Genomic DNA, 24,407 nt, shown 5'->3' with positions numbered 1-24,407 from the left:
CCTCAGACTTACTGTGTGTGGAAATAAGTTATTTAAGTGGATTAAGTTAAAATGAGGACTTTACAGTGGGGCCCTGATCCAATAGGACTGGTATCCTTATAGTCAACAAAAGGAGGAAGAGACACCAGGGATGTGCATGCACAGAGAAGGGCCAGCTGAGAACACAGTGAGAACGTGGTCATCTGCAGGCCAAGGAGAGAAGCCTCAGGAGGAACCAAACATGCCGACTCCTTGATCTCAGACTTGGAGCCTCCAGAACTGTGAGGAATCACTTTGTTGTTTAAGCCCCCCAGTCTGTGGTATTCTGCTGTGGCAGCCCCAGGAAACCAGTGCACACATAGAGCAATGGATTAGAATTGAGGCTCTAGAAATAAATTCATACATCTGTGGTCAACAGATTTGCAGAAAAGAGGCCAAGGATATCCAGTGGCATAACTGGAATGAGGTCTGTGCTTCTCCCTTTCCTCTGTGGGTCATGTTGTTGGGAGTCACTGGAAAAGTATGAGGCTGGCAAGTAGCAAGAGGCCCAGCAGGTTTTGCTTTTATGGCCACGGTGCACCAGAGGGCACACTGTCTACATGCCTGTTGAAGTACTATGAAGGGCCTCTTGGAGCCCAGGCCTCACAGGGGGCAAACTGCTTGCTCTCCCAACCTTGAGCCCTGGCAGCACTTAGCCTGCCTGTGAGGCTCTCCCAAAGAACGACAGCCTGGGACAGGGTCTTGGAGGACTATTCTCAGAAAAGGGACAGCTGTGGACTCTCTCAGAAGGGAGACACGAGCTTCTGCCAGCACAGACCCCACAAGTACCACACAGTCCTTTCTTTTCCCAGGCCTTGGGAAGGGGCAAACCCTCTTCTCCGCATGAAGTTGCTAAGCTCTCACTTGTGTCTCAGGGAGGGAGGAACCCTGTACTGGATCTCTTCTGCAGATCTTGGAGAACCCATGGCCTCTGATTACCCTCCAGCCCTGAAAGCATGCTTGCTGTTGTTATTAGTCCAAGGGAGGGAGCTGCAGTGGGGTGGGGGTGGGATCAGAGAGGCGGGGCCTGTGTAAACCCAGCTCCCCAGGACTCCTACAGTCACCTGTTTCTCTCTTTATGGTTGTTATCTCCCTCAAGACCACCAGTTATGCATACATGGGGTCTTTCTTGTCTGCCTTGAATATTTTTATTTTTTCTCTAATTTATTTTTTTTTCCATTTCAATGTGTTCAGTTTTCTCATAACCTATCTGCATTGTCCCTGTCTGGATATTAGCTTTGTCAGCTCTCCTTGTGGACATACCTCTGTCCTGTGCATATAGCTCTACTTTAGGCTAAAGCGCAGTCTGGAAGAATGAGGTTTCTGTCATCTTGCGTGGTATAGCAAGTGGGGAAATGCTTTGGGTTAAATATGGAGAACACAGCCACTTTAGAGTAGCAGATGCTTTAAGACAGGGGTCCCCAAACCCTGGGCTGTGGACCAGTACCAGTCCGTGGCCTGTTAGGAACCTGGCCACACAGCAGTAGGTGAGTGGCAGGCGAGTGAGCATTACTGCCCAAGCTCCACCTCCTGTCAGATAAGCGGCAGCATTAGATTCTCAAAGGGATGTGAGCCCTACTGAGAACTGCGCAGGCAGGGATCCTGAAACCACCCTCCCACTCCCGCACCTTCCGTGGAAAAATTGTCTTCCGCAAAACTGGTCCCTAGTACCAAAAAGGTTGGGGACTGCTGCTTTAATTTATATTCCAAGTTGTATAAAACTCCTTTCTGCAAAGGTAAATCACCAGATTAGCTCATTTGTACTTTTTTTTTTTTTTTTTTGAGACGGAGTCTCGCTCTGTGGCCCAGACTAAAGTGCAGTGACACAATCTTGGCTCACTGTAAGCTCTGCCTCTTGAGTTCAAGCAATTCCTGCCTCAGCCTCCCGAGTAGATGGGACAGGCACCTGCCACCAGGCCTGGCTAATTTTTGTATTTTTAGTAGAGATGGGGTTCCGCCATGTTGGCCAGGCTGGTCTGGAACTCCTGACCTCAAGTGATCCGCCTGCCCCGACCTCCCAAAGTACTAGGATTACAGTCCTGAGCCACTGTGCCTGGCCCATATATACTTTCCATATGGAAAAGCACAGTTCTTCATAATTTGTCTCTCCCCTACCCCTGTTGCCACCAACTAAAATGATGAGCACATTCCCCAACCACAGAACACTGGGAAGAAACATAACAAAAATGTCAAATTGTTTTCAATTCACCTCTCATTATATTCAAAACTCCTCATTGGTTTTAACCTTCCTTAGCTCCAAAGTCTCATTTCTTACTGCCCTCTTTTCCCCTGAATAATAGGATTGGCTGCTGATTTAGCCAGACCTTGTTCACTTTCAAGTGACAGGAACCAACTCAAAGCAGATTAAGCAAAAGGAGATGCGCTAGCAATTCATTATCTCCAGGAGTCTGATCTTGAACTCAGCATCCAGGGATTCAAATGGCAGCGTTAAGATTGTTTCCCATCTCTTAGATCTCTTTTGAGTTGGCTTCACCCTGAGGCAGGTTTTTCAGAAGCAAGGGCACAAGTGGCTAGGCTTATATCACCCCTCAGCTTGTTAGCTCAGAGGAGCGAGAATCTGTCTGAATGTCCTGGAAGGATGCTGACTGAACTTCTGAACCAGTCACTGTGTCTGGCCTGAATCCTGTGCACTCAGGAAAAGAAGGCAGCCCTATACTAAGGTCTCCTAAAGGTAGGAAGAGGCTGTTTCTAAAGGGAAAGGATACAGAACAAAGGGGTGAGAAACCAAGCAAACGAAGAGAATCTTAGTGACCACTATCAAGACCTTGGATGTTTGTAATTTTATAACTTAATAGGCCCTAATGATTTTCATAAGTAAAGGGCCCTGGATAACTGGAAGATGCATTTCTTGAAAAGAGAGTGTGAGACCAGGCTTCTGGGCCAAATGGCTGCAGTGCTTGGAAAGCACTATCTTATCAAGGCCCACCTCTCCACCCGCTTCCTCCAGCCAAGGAAAACTCTGTTGCTGCTTCATCAAAATATTCATTTATGAGGGACAAAGTGTTATTAGGTAGTCTACCATGTGACCTAAGCAGGAGGGATCTTTGCTATGAATGAATGTGTATAACTGTTGTAAATGTGTGGACACGAGGGACTTTATTACAACCATTAAGATGTCTGGATTGCTTTTCCTGCTGTCTACCCACCAAAATAGTATTTGCCTCCCAACTCCCTTGCTCACATGCTGCACATTGGCCCACTTTCTTCCACTGGAAAAGGCAGAGAACATCTCATATGTGGTGGCTACATGCTTTGATCATTGCCTTTCTTCCTAAAAAGTCCTCACCTGCTTCTAGAACTGTGTTGCTGTTAGAAAAATTAAAGCCTTTTTCTGATTCACAAGAAATACCATGAATGAAGAGGAGAATCTAGTAGATAATAAAGATGATTAGAGCTTCTTGGCAGGCATTTGCTATCGAAAAGACAAAATAAAACATTTAATTACTATAAACATCTAAAGAGCAATTTGTAGTAGGCATTTCCTTGTTCTTTGCACTTGAAATCTTAGCTAGCTTAGCTTTTGCCTCAAAGACTTTTGATTTTTTCTTTTGGGTCTAGTAATAAAAGCATGAAGGTCATTAACATAAAGTGTTTGAAAATGTTTTGCTTTTTTAATGACTTGTCTTTGTGATTTCACTGCCTGAACAGAAAGTCACAAATGCCATATTCGAATCACACTGCATGTATTGAACATGTGAATGTGCATAGCTGCTATGGCATAGTGTCACTTTGAAGTTAAACTTCATTGAAAGTATATTTTTCATTCATCTCCCAAGCAAGAAAATCAGGGTTGATTTTTATTTTTAAAAGCAAATTAACTGTAATAGCACCTTGATATATATATTTCTTTCCAGCCCTTTTGATTTCTGTGTACATGTGTTTTGCTGCAGTGAACATCTTTCTCATCATTCTACTGAAAGATGGCAGAATATTCTGCCTGCCCAAAATATGCCACTCTGGCATAAGGATTACTTTGAGCTAAAGGCACTTGAAAAATAGCAGATGCAAGAAGGGCATTTGAATTTCCTCTTTTCTTCCTGAAAACAGGAGATAAAAACTCCCATGTGAAAAATAGCTTTACTGTACCAAGAGGAAAGAAACATTTCTCAATGAGGAGTCAAAGCCAAGTGAATTCTGTACAAACAACTTTGTTAAAATAATTATCTCCCTTTATCCTCCCCACATAATTGACTTTTCCCACAATTACCTCTCTTTGTTCAACCAAATATAAAAGCATTTAGGTTTTGCCACCTCTTTGGGTCTTCATTTCCCTAACAAGCGCTCCTATGTCATGTAAAACTTAAATGAAATTTGAATGCTTTTCTCCTGTTAATCTATTTTATATCAATTTAAGTCTCAGGTCCAGCTGGGGCCCTTCGAGGGTGGAGGGAAGGTCTTGCCTCCCCTGCAGTATATACAGCTTTGTGTAGTCCTCAAATATTTTCCTTAACAGAAATCCCTGGAAAGAAGCAAACTGTTATCAAACTACCCTGCCAGGCACTGTGCTAGGTACTGGGTAAACCTATCTCACTTAATCCTTTGATGCAGGTTTAGGCCTCATTTTGTTGACTTGGAGACTTAAACGTGGAGGAGTGTCAGTAACTTTCCCAGTATCATACAGGTTTCTAATGTTAGTCCATCGATCCCAAAGCCCTTACTTTTTCAAGGACACCATGTCTATGTTTGCTCTGAATCAGTATACAGTTAAAAGCCCAGTCTCTGGAGGCAGATTGGCTGTGTTCAGATCTCAGACCTACCACTTACTTGCTGTAGAGCCTCAAAACTTAATAATCTCCTGTGACAGTTTATTTGTGAGAAGAGAAACATAATAAATGCACATGCCTCATGGGTTTGTTGTGGGGATTAAATGAAGTCATACCTGTAAACCACCTGGAATAAGGTCTGACCCACCATTCACTTTGTATAGTAGTCCCCCCTTATCTGTGGAGGATGTGTTCCACGACCCTCAGTGGATGCCTGAAATCGTGGACAGCACCAAACCCTAAATACACAATGTTTTTCCCTATGCATGGATACATACTGTATTAGTCAGGGTTCTCTAGAGGGACAGAATTAATAGAAAAGATGTATATATGAAAGGGAGTTTACTAAGGAGTATTGACTCACATGATCACAAGGTGAAGCCCCACAATAGGCTGTCTGCAAGCTGAGGAGCAAGGAAGCCAGTCTGAGTCCCAAAACCTCAAAAGTAGGGAATCCAATAGTGCAGCCTTCAGTCTGTAGCTGAAGACCCTTGAGCCCCTGGCAAACCACTAGTGTAAGTCCAAGAATCCAAAAGCTGAAGAACTTGGAGTCTGACGTTCAAGGGCAGGAGGCATCCAGCATGAGAGAAAGATGAAGACCGGAAGACTCAGCAAGTCAAGTCCTTCCACGTTCTTCTGCCTGCTTTTATTCTAGCTGCACTGGCAGCTGATTAGATGGTGCCCACCTAGATTGAGTGTGGGTCTGCCTCTCCTAGTCCACTTACTGAAATGTTAATCTCCTTTGGCAACACCCTCACTGACACACCCAGGAACAATACTTTGCATCCTTCAATCCAATCAAGTTGACACTCAACATTAATCATCACACGAACCTATGATAAAATTTAATTTACACCAGGAGCGGTGGCTGACACCTGTAATCCTAGCACTTTGGGAGGCTGAGGTGGATGGATCACTTGAGGTCAGGAGTTCGAGACCAGCCTGGCTAACATGGTGAAACCCTATCTCTATTAAAAATACAAAAAAAGTAGCCAGGCGTGGTGGTACACACCTGTAATCCTAGCTACTCGGGAGGCTGAGATGGGAGGATCTCTTGAACCCAGGAGGCAGAGGTTGCAGTGAGCCAAGATTGTGACACTGCACTCCAGCCTGGGCAACAGAGCGCGACTCCATCTCAAAAAAAAAAAAAAAAAAAAAAAGTTTAATTTATAAATTAGTCATAGTGGAGATTCACAATAATTAATGAGAAATAAAAATGAAATCTTAAGCCCTCCAGCTGACTGAACAGACCCCCTCTTGGCCAAGGGGACCCCGAATAACCTTGGAAACCCTCACCTGCTCTAAATGCCATTAGGCTTTCTTCCCTAAGAGCTAAACAGAAATCAGCCCTTTCAAAAGACTCCACTGCTGGTATAAACTGGTATAAACCAACCACCTGATGCTGCCCCTCCCTTTTGCAGTTTTGGCACAACTGACCAGCAGTTCTTCCTGGTAAAAGACCACCAGCCATGGAGTAGTTCTGGCCAGTCTATGGAAGACATACAGTTGGGGTTTTCATGTCCTCTACTTCACCTTTTGATGTCAGAGGGCTGAAAACTCCTACCCTGGATCATGCTAACACTGCCAATTTTGGAATATGGGTCCCAGGGAGAGACATGAAGTGCAATTGCACACGTGCACATTTCTCCTTGCATAAATGTTCATGACTCCTCCTATAGCTTATTAAATGTGTATATTTGGCCACCCCATTCTGCATAGATTCCTGCTCCCTTTGCCCTCCCTTGAAGTGTCTGTTTCTGTCTTCTAGCATGAGGTTGTGCTTCCCAGCCTGTTGGAATGGCCACCCCAGAGACTGCAACCCTTTATGAGAAATAAAGCTGTTTCCAAATTTATGAACCTTGTCATCCTTCAGTTGACACTAACAATAAAATAGAACAAATATAGTGTAATAAGTTATATTGTGGTTTCTCTTTGAAAATATCTTAATATTTTCGGACTGTGGTTGACTGCAGGTAACTGAAACCACAGAAAGTGAAACTGCAGACATGGAGATGGAGCAGCAACTACTATATAATCATTGGCTGTTGTCGGTTATATATATTGTTACTAATGTTAGTATTGTTAGCACCACAGTTTCTCCCCAAATATCCATGACTTCCGGTATCAATCCAAGGTGGAATGTGGGTCTCGATGACTTCATGCAGGGCCTAAACTTCATTCTAATACTCTTATTTTATGTCTGCATTTTCTCACCTGCATTCCTCTGGACAGACTGTAGAGCGATGTTTTGAGACTTAAAAACTGGCATCTCTTTCCTCTATTTTGAGTAATGACAGTTGGCTATCTAGGTAAGAGTGCTGCTGGAGGACACTGCTGATTTTCACAGTAATGGGGGTAGTCTGACTGGTGGACTGCTTGGTAACGTACATGAATACCTTAGCAAGAAAGAGCACTGAAAAACCAGCCCAATTGTTGACAATAGCTTTTATCTAATTTTCCACTTTCCCCTTATATCTTGGTCACCGAACTTTTTTGACTCAAGGTACTGTAGCAGGACAAGCCACAGACAAAATCTCTCAGACACCGAGTTGTAGAAGGAAGGGCTTTATTCAGCTAGGAGCATCGGCAAGCTACTGCCTTAAAATCCGAGCTCCCCGAATGCACAATTTCTATCCCTTTTAAGGGCTCACAACACTAAAGATTTTACATGAAAGGGTCATGATTGATTTGAGCAAGCAGGCGGTACGTGACAGGGGCTGCATGCACCGGTGGTCAGAGAGAAACAGAACAGGGCAGGGAGTTCCACAATGTTATTCTATACAATGTCTGGAATCCATGAATAACATCGGTTTCTAAGTTATGAGTTAATTTTTAACTACTGGGTTTAGACCAGGCAGGCCCAGGCCTGGTTTCGGGCCTGGCACTGGGCTGCCTGTCTTTGGTTTTACTTCCTTGTTGTTTTTTCTTAAAACAGGTACTGCATATAAAACAATATAAAACAATATGAGAGGGTCTCTCTCTTCCCTCAGTACAACATCCACATCCTGCAGTAGGGACCTTTTGCAGAATTCTAGATGGCAGGAAGCTTCTATGAACCTAAGTCCAAATTTTAATTTGCAAGGAAACTGAAGCAGATGATTTTCTCACTGTAAAAAAACGAATGCCTTGATAATATATTTGTTTTTCGTAGTAGGCCTTTGTCATTAAGATTGATGCCTGAGGATATAGTTGTATCTTGTGTGGAACAGTAAGTTATTACTCATTGCATACCAGATTTTAGCATACTTGCATTAGTTCATGGAATATGATTTTACATTTACTATTGCAGTTCCAGTGCCATTATCAGATTGCATTTTCCTACTGAATTACAAACAAAAGTGTTATGCTACTAACATTTAACAAAATTTTAATAAGGTTGTGTTTGATGCTATTAGTTAGATAATGTGTTCTAAATTGCTTTTCTTTGAATATATTTGCATTAAAGAGGAACTCAATTTGGTTCTTTGAAGAGTTTATCCACTTTCTGGATAGCTTTAAAAAGACACAGAGGGAAATTCAGTTTCTTCTTTGCAAGTCAATAGAGAAGAAACAAATTCGCTAAGATCTATAGAAGTAATGGCAGCAGATTGCTGATAGTTTTAGTTAATGAAATGACTCATTTTGGCTACTTGAGTTGCACAATTAAAATAAACAGTAGAGACTGTATATCACATCATAGATGAGAGATAAATACCCCAGTGTTCTCTTTTCTTTCTCAAAGCTAATGTATTATGAAGAAATTAAAGAGCTCCACATTATTGCAATTCTTGATCAGTGATGCCCAAAATTAAGTGGTAATCTCTTGAGAGTGCACGCTTGTTTGCAGCATTCCTCTTACCCATTTCTGCTAAAATTGTGGTTGTGAGCCAAAGGCAGTTGTTTTCCAAAAGATAAACCCGTGTGACCAAGCGAAAACATTTACTTAATATTGACACGTTTTGTGTGGTCTTCTCATAGTTGTCTATCTAAAGGAGTTTAATGCAGAGAATATAAATACGGAAATAGTGAAACCGAAGTCCTGCTTGCGCGGAAAGCCTGCAGCCGACTTTGGTTTTTAACAGACTCCACGGGGCATTAGAGAAAGTAACTGGGGGCAATAGGATGGAGGGTATGAAATTGGGTGGCGGGACGAAAACTAAGAGCCCTCTGGGTCTTTTATGTCCTTCTACATTTTGTGTAGAAATAAATGCTTTTACTTTACTTCCACGGTCGGCCCTTCCTCTTCATCTTTTTTTTTTTTCTCTCACACATTCATCCTGTGAATTCTTTCCGTTTACAAATGCTTCCGATTTAGAAACTCATAATACTGTCTGTAAAACTTGCCTAAGCCTGTGTGGTCTGAATTTAGCGACACACTTGTTTAGGAGTTTCGGTTCTCGCTCTCTGCTTGCATGGTTTGGTAACAACACTTCTCTCTACTAAAAATCATCGCCCGGGCCAGCAGGGCTGCACAGAAAACGCTGGTCCTTTTGGTACCCGCCGCAGCCGCGCAGGCGCACCGCCCAGCCGCCCTGACGCAAGGCGCAGGCTTCATGACGCAGCACGCAGTCTCAGTCCCTCCTGGGGCCCCGCCCAGGTACGGGCGTTAGTGGGTCGCCCACCCACAATCCCCGCCGCGGCTGCTTGCCTACCGGAGTGTGCGCCAGTACCTGCCGCCGGGAACATGTTGCAAAAACCGAGGAACCGGGGCCGCTCTAGCGGCCAGACCGAGAGGGACAGAGACTGGAGCCATGGCCGAAACTCTGGGGCCTCGCGGGCCGGCGAAGACGCCCGGGCCCCCAGAGACTGCTTTGCCGAGGAGGCCCCAAGCACGTCCCGCGGGCCGGGCGGCTCGCAGGGGTCGCAGGGCCCCTCGCCTCAGGGCGCCCGCCGTTCCCAGGCCGCCCCCGCCGTGGAGCCCATGACCCAGAAGCAGCTGGAGCTGAAAGTGTCCGAGCTGGTGCAGTTCTTGCTGATTAAAGACCAGAAGAAGATTCCGATCAAGCGGGCCGACATAGTGAAGCACGTCATCGGGGACTACAAGGGCATCGTCTTCCCCGACCTCCTCAAACGGGCCGCCGAGCGCCTCCAGTACGTCTTCGGATATAAGCTGGTGGAACTTGAACCCAAGAGCAACACTTACATCCTCATCAACACCCTGGAGCCTGTGGAGGAGGATGCCGAGATGAGGGGTGACCAAGGCACGCCCATTACGGGCCTTCTGATGATCGTCTTAGGGCTCGTCTTTATGAAGGGCAACACCATCAAGGAGACTGAAGTGTGGGACTTTCTGCGGCGCTTAGGGGTCTACCCCACCAAGAAGCATTTAATTTTCGGAGATCCAAAGAAACTCATTACTGAGGACTTTGTGCGACAGCGTTACCTGGAATACCGGCGGATACCCCACACTGACCCCGTGGACTACGAATTCCAGTGGGGCCCGCGAACCAACCTGGAAACCAGCAAGATGAAAGTTCTTAAGTTTGTGGCCAAGGTCCATAATCAAGACCCCAAGGACTGGCCTGCGCAGTACTGTGAGGCTTTGGCAGATGAGGAGAACAGGGCCAGACCTCAGCCTAGTGGCCCAGCCCCATCCTCTTGAAAGGGGGATTCAGAAGGACCCCCGGGACAAGGGTCTGAGACCCAGAGGCACAGTGCAGAGGAATGGGGGAAGGAAGAACGAACCCAGGGAGCATATTGATGTAACGCTTCAATGTGTGTAGCTTCAGGATGTGTTTGCAAAGCTTTGTTTTTTTAATGTTGTGTTATTTGGTTCCAGATTTTCATCTATAAACAAAGGAGCATTTGTTTTGATTTTACTCTTTTTGGTATAAAAAATTTTGCTAGCTTAGTAAAATGAATTGGAAAACTTGACTATGATCTGGAACAGATAATGCAAAAAGGAACACATAAGTAAGTTGCTTTGATGCCAAGAAAATTAAAAAGTAGCTATTATCAGGTCTCCTAACTATTCCAGTTTGTAAGGAAAAATAAAAGTCTTTATAAAATTTGAAAAAACGTAATTGCCTATATCCTTATTATGTTAACCTGTTTTATTTTTCTATATTTCCTACATATATAAGTAGTATGCATGGTTCCAAGCAATAAATGTAATGTATTTTCTCAAAACAGCAATTGTTTATATTCATAATTACTCAGCTCTGTTGCTAAACACGTAGTTCCACTTAGTTTTTTTCTTCTTGCTACTCTAGTTATTTCAATAAATACTGTATTTTTGAAGCACTTAAGCATTGTGTGTTTTTTAAATCGTTAGTCATGAGAGAATTTCATGACTGGAAATCAGCATCTTAAAATTTTTGCTACATATTAAGGTCAATGTTGTTTTGTAGAAGTTGTTTCACTTGTGTGTGAAACAAAATCATGGATCATGAGGTAGAGCTTATGTTTTTGCGACATATTAAGGTCAATGTTGTTTTGTAGAAGTTGTTTCACTTTTGTGTGAAACAAAATCAGGATCATGAGGTGAAATATATTTCTCGCTGTAGATCTCAAAAAGGCTTATAAAACAGTAGCGTAACCATTAACCATGCCTGTTTGGGAATCGGACTGCCTGGGTTGAGATCCTGGCCCCACCATAACCAGTATATGAATTTACGTAGGTTCCTAAGTTTCTATGTAGATGTTTCTTGACCCGTAAAATGGTTTTAGTCCCTGATGTGGAGAATTTTACTTGTTATTCTTTAATGTTTTTATTTTTTATTCTCCTTGGTCTGGAGCTGCCACTTTTTAAATATAACTTTTATCTTTTTTCCAAATCATTCCTAGGAGAGCAATTCCTGGTTCAAAAGATGTATTCCTCTAGTCTGACTCTATTTTATGGGGAAATATAACGTGTATGGTTAGTATAGCCCCCATAGAACGTAATAGCAGGACATAAGATCTACCTCTTAGGGAGTTAGGTATAGGGAAAAGGGTATGGGTCTTGGGGCTGTCTGGCAAACTGAATTTGAATTACGACTCATGCTAACTTGTCAGCATGGTGGTTGTGGGAGTAGGTTTTAAGCTCTCTGAATCTCAATTTACCTGTAAAATGAGAAAAATAATAGCTATATAATAGTTTTATGCACTAAATGAACTAGAAGAGTTCATAGTCCCATTGTGTTCCTCCATTATGTGTAGCAGATGCTGTTTTTAATGCAGAGATTCAACACGTTTTATTCAGTGGGTAAATAAGTTAATTGTCTTAGGGGGAGGTGCTGCAAATTAACCTTGAAATAAGGCAAATACTTTTCACTCAGGGAAAAAAAGTGAACTTCATCAACACTGGACTGAATGTCATTTAAAAGAGTCTATAGTGAGTATGGAAGAATGTGATAGGTTACTGGGTTTTACTTCATTCTGTTGAATTGGGATTTGCATTTGTTTCATCAGTGGAATATGTTTGGCCCTTACAGGCATTTCTTCTTGATCTGCATTTTATTTCAGTGTATAAATTCCTTCCTGCCTCCTGGTCCCCTTACCTCCCTGACTCAGCTTTCTCCTCCTCATGCCCTCTGATACTCGCATTCTCACCTGTATAATAAAAATTATTACCCAGCAGTCACCACCAGTTATATCTGAGGCAAAATTCCCCCGCTTTTCTCAGAGGTGTTGGCAATTTACCATCGATAATCTTGTTTCAAATTTTAAAATGTGAAACATCAGAGGCCACATCAAGGCCTTATATCTTTTCCTTCTCACCCTCCCCAGAGGTAACAAAAGTCTGTGGCTATCGGGCTGTCGTATGACTTTATAATTTTACTATACATGTATATATACATAACCAATATAGAGTTTTATTTTGTGGGCTTTCATGATTTATATAAGCGGTGTTACATGTGTCCTTATGCAACTTGCTGTACTCACTCACCATTATGTATTTGAGATTCAGCCATGTAGATATATGTAGACCTGATTCACTCATTTTAATTGTTCTTTTATGGGGGAAAGATAACTATCCATTCCTTAATGTCTAGACAGTTAAGGTCTTTCCAGTTCTTTGAGATTTGCAGGCATTGTACAGTACTACTTTAGGCACATGTGTGAGTTTCTCCAGCCAGAAACAAATGGAGCAATCAGGGACTATTGCCAAGCTGCTCTTGAGCTTGTGTCAAGTTACACTCCCACCAACATTTTATACAGTTTTGTTTTGTTTTTGTTTGCCAATCCCTCAACCTTCACCCCCTGTGAACACTTGGCCTTTTCAGTATCTTTTCAGCCATTCTGGTACAGCGTGAAATGATAATTTATTACGGTATTAACTTATACCTGTTGCTTACTAGTGATGTTAAGTATCTGCCTATCTTTTGCTCTCCTTTTTTACTGTCAGATTTCATGTCTTAGACCTATTTCTATTGATTTGTAAGACATCTTTATATGTTCTACATGTTAATCCATGGTCTGCTCTATCTATCTAGTGCAAATACCTTCTCCCACGTTTTCACTTCTTTTGGTCATACAGATCATTTGACCTTAATGTGTTAATGATCATTAGTGTTTATAAGAGCTACATTTGTGTATAGTGCTTTAAAAAATTCCTCTAATCCTAAAATTGTAAATATGTTTTCTGCATTTTTTCCCTAAGTGTTCAAAGTTTTGATCTTCACATTTTATGCTTTTAATCTGCTTTTGTGTATGATGTGAGGTATGGAAATAATTTTTGTATTTTTCCTATATGGATAGCCTAGCACCAGTTTTTCGTCATTTATACTTTCCACACTGATTTATGACACTCAGTATTCTATAGCAATGTCCCATGTATAGATAAATTTGTGGCTAGGACTGAATTGGTTTATTTGCTATCCATTTGCAAATACCATACTATAATTCTTTTTTTTTTTTTTTTTTTTTGAGACACAGTCTTGCTCTTATCGCCCAGGCTGGAGTGCATTGGCACAATCTTGGCTCACTGCAATCTCTGCCTCACGGATTCAAGCGATTCTCCTGCCTCAGCCTCCTGAGTAGCTGGGATTACAGGCGCTCGCCACCACGTCCGGCTAATTTTTGTACTTTTAGTAGAGATGGGGTTTTGGCATGTTGGCCAGGGTGGTCTCGAACTCCTGACCTTAGGTGATCTGCCCCCCTCAGCCTCCTAAAGTGCTAGGATTACAGGCATGAGCCACCTTGCCCAGCCTATAATTCTTTAGCATCATATGCCTGTCTTCTTTTTCAATTCTTAAAGCCTTTTATTTTAGTCTTTTTTGCATTGGCTGAAAATGCAGTATATTATCGAAAAGAAGCAGTTACAGCAGGCTCTACGGATGTTTCTGATTCCTTATTCTTGATTTTAAAGGAAATAATTTTTAAGTTTTGCCATGGAGTGTGATGTTTGCTGTTAGAGTTTTTTTCCCCTATAAATACCTTTTATTGGCTATTTAGTTACCCCTTCAGTCCTAGCTTGCTTAGAGATGTTCAGAAAAAAAAAACTATGAATGAATTTGGATTTATATATGCTCTTTATTCACCTGCTAGTATGGTTAAAATGTCTTATTTACTCTGTAAATTTGTTTTTTGGGGCATATAATTTGGTGTAATAACACAGAGTTTTCTGAAATCTAAACATTCTTGCATTTTGGAGACAAACACTTGTTGATAAAATTTTTAAATACATATAGCTCAAAATGTATAATTTTGCATCTTTTGACATAAGGGGGGATTAGTCTTTAATTTCCCTATATTATCATTATTTTTGAGGTTATGCTAATTTACTTAGCGATAACCTTAAATTTACAGAAAAGTTGCAAGCCCAGTGCAAAATAATTTGTTCCCTGAACTATTTAGTTATGTTTCTTTAGTCTCCTTCCTATTGCCAGTAGTTACTCAGTCTTTCCTTGACCATCATGACCTTCACTTGAAGAATATGGGCCTGTTTTCTGTAGAACATCCTTCAGCTGGGGTTTGTCTGCTGTTTCTTCATGATTGGATTTGAATTATGCATCTTTCGGAAGAATATCACAGAAGCAATGCTGTGTTATTTTTGGATCCTATCAGGTGGCACAAAATTTCAATTTGTCCTGTTATTTTGACACTTTGATCACTTTGGTTAAGGTGGATTTCTGTCATGTGCCTCCACTGTGAAATTTTCTCCTTTAAGGTAAACAAATAACTTGTGTGGAGACACTTTGAGACTTTGTATAGACCCATGGGTCTCTTATTATCATTAACTTATTATCTAATCTTTTATTACCATTACATATTTCGATACTCAAATTGTCCCTGATTTGGCCAGTGGGAGCCCCTTAAAGCTGGCTTTTGCATCTTTAACATGCCCCCAACGTCATTTATTGAGCATTTCCTTACTTGATAGCACAAAAAGAGAGGGAGTTTTTTTTTTTTAGACGGAATCTCGCTTTGTCACCCAGGCTGTAGTGGATTGGTGCAATCTCGGCTCACTGCAATCTCTGCCTCCTGGGTTCAAGTGATTCTCCTGCCGCAGCCTCCTGAGTAGCTGGGACTACAGTCACCTGCCACCATGCCCGGCTGATTTTTTGTGTTTTTAGTAGAGACAGGGATTTCACCGTGTTAGCCAGGATGGTCTCAATCTCCTGACCTCATGATCCGCCCACTTCAGCCTCCCAAAGTGCTGGGAATTATAGGCATGAGCCACCACGCCTGCCCAGGAGTTCAGACTTTAACTCTCCCTGCCCTAGGCCTGTAGTTAATCCTTTTCCTAAAGAGATCTGGTTTCTTTTGGTGGAGAATGGAATTCAGAAACAAGATTGCTAGGTTTGCTCATGCCTCCTGGAAATATCATTGCTTCCAGCCTTCTAGGTGACGAAGTTATAGGATATTTATCTATCAGTCATCTACACAGCACTGAAGACTATGAGATTACATTGATACTGCCATTTGCATTACAGCACCACTGTGTGTATTCTGGTTTGAGAAACTCAGCACCTATTATCTTTACCATATTTACTTATTTGATTAATTCCCCTTGTAAATAACCAATCCACTATCCTCGCTGCCACACCATCCCACGTGGGTGCGCTTAGCTTCCCACCTGGGCTCCGATGTCCCACATAACTGGCTTGTCTGTGCAGTCACCCACTACCCATTGCTAGAGCTCTAATCCCACTCAGGTGACCTTGGCCTCTCCCAGGACATGAAAGTTGTTCTGTCCCACTTAACAGCTATTGCACTGAATTGTTCAGGAAATAGAAAAACTTCTGGTCTTATAAATGCATTGGGAAACTTGCCTTTTGCCCTATTACTGGAAGATTAGATGTTTTCGAAAGTTTGGAACAAATCTACCTGTGAAAGGCTGTGGGCCTGGTGTTTTTTGTGGGTAGATTTTTACTGATATTTTTGTCAAGATTATGTTCAGGTTTTCTGTTCTTTAGAAATTTGTTTTGGTCACTTGTATTTTCTAGATGTTTTCATATATTTTCTGATATAATTAGTGGAAAGCATTTCTTAGTATTGTCCTTTGATTTAAAAATAATTCTTTTACATCTTTTTTAGAGAAAAAACTCAAACTTCGTTTTTCCTCTGCTCTCACATCACAACAATCATCAACACAGAAGAAGACTTCTGTGATCAAATGTGTAGGTGGTTTCCCCTACGGAGGAAGCAGCAGACACCACCTGGGTGTCCTCCAATTCAGTTCCAACACTATCTACCTGGAGATAGTGTCAGATCCCACAGGATGGCTCAGTCCGCAAGACTGCCCACCCTCAAGACACTAGTCAAAAGTCCAGGCCTCCGGAACTTTTGACCAGTGGTCTTCAAGTTGGGGTTCTGATGATGTCCTCTTTGTCAATTAATTTGTCTTCTTTGTCCTCTTTGTCAATTAATTTGCAAGAGCAGTCCACACAACTCAGGAAACACGTTTACTGGTTTATTATAAAGGGTATTGCAAAAGATACAGATGAAGAGATGCATAGGGCAAGGTATGGGGAAGGCGTGTGGAGCTTCCACGCCCTCCCTGGGCATGCCACCCTACCGGAACCACCACATGTTCAGCAGTCTGGAAGCTCTCTGAACCCTGTCTTTTTGGGTTTTTATGGAAGCTTCATTACATAGGCATGACTGACAACTGTGCAGAAATGTGATTGGACAAAAACGCACACGAGCTAAAGCCAGCAAAGCCTGTCTGCTCAGAGTTTTCTTGGCCTCTCTGTGTAGTATTCCTTCCTCTAGGGTTTGGGGCAGGACTCTTTTCTGAAATGAGGGTCTTTTGACCCACAATCAGAGGCCTGACTGGGGCAGATGAAAGAAAGACAGGAGAAGGTCAGAAAGAGAGATTCTGTTGCCTGAGGCCTAAAGAACCCCAACAGTATAACGAAGATTATGGGAGTTAGGAAACAGGAACCATGGAAGGAAACCAATGTGTATATAGCATAACACCATGCATCTTTGCTTATAGATTCTCAGTCTTTCTTTTTGTACTCCCAGAATTATTTTTTGCCTTCACTCTTTTTTTTTTTTTTTTTCTTTCTGGAGCCATTTGTGCTGGGAGTTTATTTTATCAGTATTTTCAAGAAATTTTGTTGTATTGATCTTTTTTATTGTTTCCCTTTTTGATTTAATTACTTTATGTTTCCTTTCTTTTTACTTTCCTTGGGTTTACTTAGTGTTTCTTTTTTTTATTTCTGGAGTAGATACTTAGTCAATTGATTTTCATTTCTAATTCATTTAAGGCAATATATTTATCTTGACAATATTACTCATATTTGACAAATTCTCAGATGTATTTTTGTTATATTCAATTCTAAATATTTCCTAATATCTGTTTTGATTTGTCTTTGATTCTAATTGCAAGTGAGTGATCTTTTTAAATTTTCAAGTATTTGGATTTGAACTATGCTTTTTGTTGTTGGTCTTTGATTTTTTAAAAAATTGCTTTGAGTGGGATAAAATGTTGCATATAAAATCAGTTTTTAAAATATTTTAACGTGCTCTTTGGCCTAATATGTGGTTAGTTTTTTGTATGCTCCAAGTGTCCTTTAAAAAAGAAGTGAATTCAGTATGTTTTCTTTTTGTCTTTTCCTTTTTAGAGATAGAAGTTTGCTTGTTGCCCAGGGTAGAGTGAAGTAGATGCAGGCTCAAGTGAGCCTCCTGCCACAGCCTCCTAATTAGCTCAGACTACAGGCAAGCGCCACCATGCCTGGCTAATTTTTAAAAAACTTTTTAGAGATAGGATCTTGCTTGTTGCCCAGGCTAGAATGCAGTGGCACAATCGTAGCTCACAGCAGCCTCTAACTCTTGGGCTCAAGTGATCCTCCTTCCTCAGCCTCCTGATCAGCTGGGATTACAGGCAAGCACCACCATGCCTAGCTAATTTTTAAAACTATTTTTTTAGAGATGGGATCTTGCCATGTATCTCAGGCTGGTCTTGAGCTCCTTACCACAAGCAGTCCTCCCCCGCTAGCCTCCCAAGCAGCTGTGTATGTGTTTTTGATATGTTCACAGTATGTTTATTACCTAAAGCTTGTTAATTGTGTTGTTCAAATATTATATAGTCTATTTTTATTGCCTAATCTATTTCTGAGCAATGGGAAAGATCTCTCATTATGATTTTGTTAAGTCTTGTTTTTTATTTTATATATTTTCAGGCTATATTTGTAAAGGTGAAACAGGTTTAGCATCATTATCTCCTCCTGGTGAATCGTTGCTTTTAGACTCTGTTTATTCCTAATAATGCCTTTTAGTATTATATTAACATATTTCCAGTTTCCTTCCTGCCTTATTTTAAAAGTATCCTCTTAAAATGTCTTTTCTTCTGTTTTTAAATTTTTTATTTTAGAAAATTTCAAACGTGTGAAAGGAGAAAGATGAGCTACAAGATTCAGTATGTGGATAATCTTATTTCGTCTGTATCCCCACCCAGTTCAACTACTTTGTATTCCTCCCCTAGTCCAGATTACTTAGAAGCAAATGCCATATATGATTTTACCTGTAAATATTTTGGCACGTGTCTCTGCAAGATAAGAATTCTCAAATTGGGTCAAATGGTTTTTCTGTGTTGAGATGATGATGTGCTTTTTTTCTTCTTCAATGTATTGATGTTGTGTACTACATTGATCGACTTTCTTGCATTCCTGAAGTAAATCCCACTTGGTCACGGAGTAGAATCCAATTTCCTTTTGTTTCCTTCCAGTTTTCTTTCTGTTACTGATTTTTAACTTCACTTTATTTTGGTCAGAGTAGGTACTTGTATGATTTAATCTTCTGAAATGTATTGAGGATTTTCTGTATATATTCATAAGTGATATTAGTCTATGGTTTACTTTTCTTGTAGTGTCTTTGTCTGGCTTTGGTACCAGGGTAATCCTGCCTCATAAAATGAGTTAGGAAGTGCTCCCTCTCCTTCAGTTTTCGAGAGAGTTTGCGTAAGATTGGTGTTAATTCCTTAAATGTTTGAGAGTATTCACCAGAGACCCCAAATAGGCCCAGATTTTCTTTATTGGGAGGATTTTTGATTCCTGATTCAGTCTCTTTCCTTGATATACAGATATTGAGAATTTCTATTTTGTCTTGAATGACTTTTGTTAATTCATGTGTTTCTGCCAGAGATACACAAAGCTGGACACCAGTTAAAATGGAAAGGGCAGATTTTACTGAGTAATAAACTGTTACACTATGGAAAAGAGTCTGGTGTTGACTGAACTCAACTTCAATTTGTACAGAGGTTTCTGGGCTTTTGTTTTGATTTTTTAATAATTGCATTTTTTCTTCATATATATATATATATATACATGGGAATTCACCATGTTGCTCAGGCTGGTATCTAACTTCTGGGCTCAAGTGATCTGCCTGCCTTGGCCTCCTGAAGTGCTGGGATTGTAGGTGTGAGCCACTGTGCCAGGCCTCACTAGGTGTTTTAAAGGAAGAGTGAAGAATCAGGAGGGAGGGTGAGCAGGGTGTAGGGGGTGGTTAGTAAAGTCAAGGAAGTGAAAAATTACCAAAAGTGGAAAGTAGGGATTGGCCCATGTGAAACCCATCTGGGATTGTTAGCTAGTGCTTATCAGAGTTAGGCTCCTACCCTCCCACAGAGGCTGGGACACAGGGTGTCTTTAAGTGTTGGCTGGAACTAACAGTAAACTCTTCTGGCAGCTTTGAATTTTCTCAGGCAGGGATTTTGAGGGGAGCTAGAGCCATCCTAGGGATGTGGCCTCGAGCTGTTAGAATCTATGTTAATATTTTGTTCAAGTGCTAGAGATTGGTCAAGCAGGAAATATTTGAGAATTGGACATTTTGAATACTGTAATGTGGTGACTCTGAAATCAGACTATCTTCTCTCCTCAATGATGCCTGATAACTGCTTTTTGAGAGCTGTAGCCATCTGTTTCTTTAGTGACTTTTCCAACCTAATTTTGAGCAGATTTTATTCCTTATTGTGTGTGATCACTAAAGTCTCTATTCCATTATATCCATGGTCAGCCAATGACCTGACGGAGATTTCCTTGAATGCCAACCTTTCTTCATCAGATTATCCCTCTGGATGCTACAGGTATTCAGCCAGCTTCCAGAGTTATGAAATAGTTGATTCAAAGTTCTTGCCCACTCAGAAAAGTTGTTTCATTGGCAGGACCGATTTCTGGAACAATGGAATATTATTTGAATAGCCTTGAAATGGAAGGAAATTCTGACACACGCTACAATATGGATGAATCTTGAAGATATTATGCTATAAGTGAAATCAGCCAGTCACCAAAGGAAAAGTACTGTATGATTTCCCGTATGTAACATATCTAGAGTAATCAAATTTCAAGAGACAGAAAGTAGAATGGTGGTGATTGCTAGGGGCTAGGAGGTGGGAGGATAAGGAATGATTGTTTAATGGGTATGGAGTTTCAGTTTGAGAAGACAAAACATTCTCTGGAAATGGATAGTGATGATCATTCCACAACAATGTGAACATACTTAATGTTATTAAACTGCACACGTAAAAATGGTAATAAAGGTAAACTTCATGTTATGAATATTTTACCACAGTTTAAAAAACAAATTAGAAAATACAAGTACATTTTTATTATGGATATTTTACCACAATTAAAAAAAATAAACAGGCAAAAAGATCTTATTGTCTCTTACCTCCTTGACTTTTGCAACATCTGTGTTGTTCAGCACTTACTAAGTCTCAGGGTAGTCTCTTGTTGGCTTCTGTGTAGATTTGCTTTCATGATGTTTTCAGCAATTATTTTTTGACCTCAGTTTCGAAGCTGTGCAGGCCAGTTTATTTACACATCATTTGAATGATACTATGGGACTGCTGTAACTTCTAATATGAAAAATTAAAGTTGGCCCTTTCTTTTTTTTTTGAGACTGAGCCTTGCTCTGTCACCCAGTCTAGAATGCAGTGGCGCAATCTTGGCTCACTGCAGCCTCCACCTCCCGAGTTCAAGCGATTCTTCTGCCTCAGCCTCCTGAGCAGCTGGGATTACAGGCGCCTGCCACTGCGCCCGGCGAATTTTTTTGTATTTTTAGTAGAGATGAGGTTTTACCATCTTGATCAGGCTGGTCTGGAACTTCTGACCTCATGATCCACTCGCCTCGGCCTCCTGAAGTGCTGGGATTACAGGCGTGAGCCACTGTGCCTGGCCTAAAGTTGGCCCTTTTTTTTTTTTTTTTTTTTTTTTTTTTTTAAGACAGGGTCTTGCCGTCTCGCCCAGGCTGGAGTGCAGTAGCGGTATCTCTGCTCACTGCAAGCTCTGCCTCCCGGGTTCACGCCATGCTCCTGCCTCAGCCTCCTGAGTAGCTGGGACTACAGGCGCCCGCCACCACGCCCGGCTAATTTTTTGTATTTTTAGTAGAGACGGGGGTTTCACCGTGTTAGCCAGGATGGTCTCAATCTCCTGACCTCGTGATTCGCTCACCTCAGCCTCCCAAAGTGCTGGGATTACAGGTGTGAGCCACCACGCCCGGCAAAGTTGGCCCTTTCTATGTGACCTAACTTTTCCATGGGATGCCATAAGACTCTGCAGTTATTAAAAACCGTTGCTGAGATACTGCTAACATTATGAACTTGAAATAGTTCCTAAATGAACAAAATATCCTCTTATGAATTCTGTCTCCTGTGTACATTTTTAAGGAAAATAAATTTAACTACATCTGGGGGGTACACATTAGAGTTATGGTACAGAATGGTAATACCAGTTTTTTTCCTAAATTTAATTTAGCTAAAACATTTTTAAGGTATTAACAGAAAATGTAAGATCTTATCATTCTTATACATTGTTAGTGGGAATGAAAAATAGTACCCGTCGTATGATGAGGAATGTGGTAACGTCTAGCAAATTAAACAAACATTTATCCCTTGATCCAGCAATGCCACTTTTAAGAATATATCCCAAAGCCATGCTGGGAAACATATAAAAAGATACATGAACAAGGCTGTTCATTGCAACACTACTTATAATAAATAGCAAAGGACTAAAAATAACCCAAATGTTCATCCATAGGGACCTGGCTTAATAAATTGTGATTTGGCCAGGCGTGGTGGCTCACGCCTGTAATCCCAACATTTTGGGAGGCCGAGGCGGGTGGATCACCTGAGGTCGGTTGTTCCAGACCAGCCTGACCAACATGGAAAAACCCCGTCTCTACTAAAAATACAAAATTAGCCCGGTGCGGTGGCGCATGCCTGTAATCCCAGCTACTCGAGAGGCTGAGGCAGGAGAATCGCTTGAACCTGGGAGGAGGAGGGTGCGGTGAGCCTAGATCGCTGCATTGCACTCCAGCCTGGGCAACAAGAGTGAAACTCCATCTCTAAATAAATAAATAAATAAATAAATAAATAATAAATAAATAAATTGTGATTCATCTGTGCCATGAAGTATTAGGCAGTTGTAGAAGGGAATAGGGTTGTGTGTTCTTATTTCGAGTGATCTTCACTATATTAAGTGCAAAAAAAGTAAAGAAAATATGTGTATTATGCTACTATTATATACTTTTACTAAAAAATGATGGAAGGATAAAACATAAAATTAAAAAATAAATGCTTGCCTATTAATAAATGGGAGGAAATAGAGTGGAGCAACAGAATAAAAGCTAGACTTATGTGAAACTTCATTTATGGACCTGAGTTTGGAATCATTTTATATAATTAGAAATGAAACTCAGTTTTAGAAACAATTCTTACACAAGAAAAAATGAAATAAAAGAAATGAACCTGGGTTCCTGATCAGTAGCATAACCACATATAAAGGAACCATGTGAGTTTAAAACACCATAATTTGACTATTTCTGGTAGAATGTACTGTAAGAATAAAAATAAATATAAATCTTAAACTATTTTCAGTCATTTTTTACAGCAGTTGTATCGGTGTTATTTTGAGACTGTTGCGTGGATATTGTGAAATTAAATCCAACAGATTAATTATGTTGAGAAATAGTTTTTGGCATGGTTGAAAGGAGATACAGATGTAAAATTAATATGGTTACATAAAAACCTTATAGTTTTGTTTGTGGTTTTTTTTGGTTATGTATGACTATATTTATTTTAAGTTTTAGATTCAGGAGGTACATGTGCAGGTTTGTTACCTGGGTATGTTGCGTGATGCTGAAGCTTAGGCTTCTACTAATCCCATCACCCAGTTAGTGAGCACAGTACCCCAACAGGTGGTTTTTCAGCTCTTCCCACAACCCCCGGTTGCAGTCCTCAGTGCCTGTTGTCCCCATCTTTGTGTCTGTGTGTACCCAAAGTTTAGCTCCCACCCTGTAAGTGAGAATATAGAGTATTTGGTTTTGTTTCTGTGTTAATTCGTATAATATGGCCTCCAGCTGCATCCATGTTGCTGCAAAGGACATGATTGTGTTCTTTTTTTTTTTTGAGACGGACTCTCGCTGTGTCTCCCAGGCTGGAGTGCAGTAGTGTGATCTGGGCTCACTGCAAGCTCCGCCTCCCGGGTTCACGCCATTCTCCTGCCGCAGCATCCCGAGTAGCTGGTACTACAGGCGCCCACCACCATGCCTGGCTAACTTTTTGTATTTTTAGTAGAGACAGGGTTTCACTGTGTTAGCCAGGATGGTCTCGATCTCCTGACCTTTTGATCCGCCCGCCTCGATCCCCCAAAGTGCTGGGATTACAGGCGTGAGCCACCACGCCCGGCCATGATTGTGTTCTTTTTTATGGCTGTATAGTATTCCATGGTGTATACGTACCATGGAATTTTCCTTATCCAATCCACTATTGATGGGCATCTGGGTTGGTTCTATGACTTTGCTATTGTGAATAATGCGTGGTGAACATATGTGAAGGTGGGTTTTTTTTTTTTTTGGCAAAACAATGTATTTTCCTTTGGGTATATACCTAGTAATGGGATTGCTGGGTCGAATGGTCATTCTATTTTTAGTTATTTGAGAAATATTCACATTGCTTTCCACAGTGGCTGAACTAATTTACATTTCCACAAACAGTGTATAAGTGTTCCCTTTTCTCCACATCCTTGCTAACATGTTATTTTTTACTTTTTAGTAATAGCCTGGTGTGAGATGGTATTTCATTGTGAAAACTTAGTAGTGTGGAATTTAAATCAGAAACCTAATTGTGAACTCATGATACGTCTGACAACTGCAAACAGTGAAGCTCCAAGTAGCAAAGAGCACCTGTAGCACAAAAATTATGGTGTCTGAGTACCATTCTTATTTAAAGGAACCTGGACTTACTGGAGAAATGGCTGA

General features: G+C 41.1%; 2 protein-coding genes across 4 annotated transcripts in view; both read left to right on the top strand.

Annotated features, from left to right (window-relative positions):
- FAM189A1 (family with sequence similarity 189 member A1) overlaps nucleotides 1-24,407 on the top strand; it is a 455,446-nt gene that overhangs the window by 302,446 nt on the left and 128,593 nt on the right. The window lies entirely within an intron of this gene.
- NSMCE3 (NSE3 homolog, SMC5-SMC6 complex component) lies at nucleotides 9,334-11,029 on the top strand. Its single transcript, XM_012507470.2, has one exon. It carries the CDS (start codon nucleotides 9,466-9,468, stop codon nucleotides 10,381-10,383), a length of 918 nt encoding a protein of 305 aa, XP_012362924.1. The 5' UTR covers nucleotides 9,334-9,465; the 3' UTR covers nucleotides 10,384-11,029.

Source organism: Nomascus leucogenys, chromosome 6 (genome assembly GCF_006542625.1).
Source record: "Nomascus leucogenys isolate Asia chromosome 6, Asia_NLE_v1, whole genome shotgun sequence".
NCBI classification, from domain to species: domain Eukaryota; kingdom Metazoa; phylum Chordata; class Mammalia; order Primates; family Hylobatidae; genus Nomascus; species Nomascus leucogenys.
This window is presented reverse-complemented; position numbering and strand designations above follow the sequence as displayed.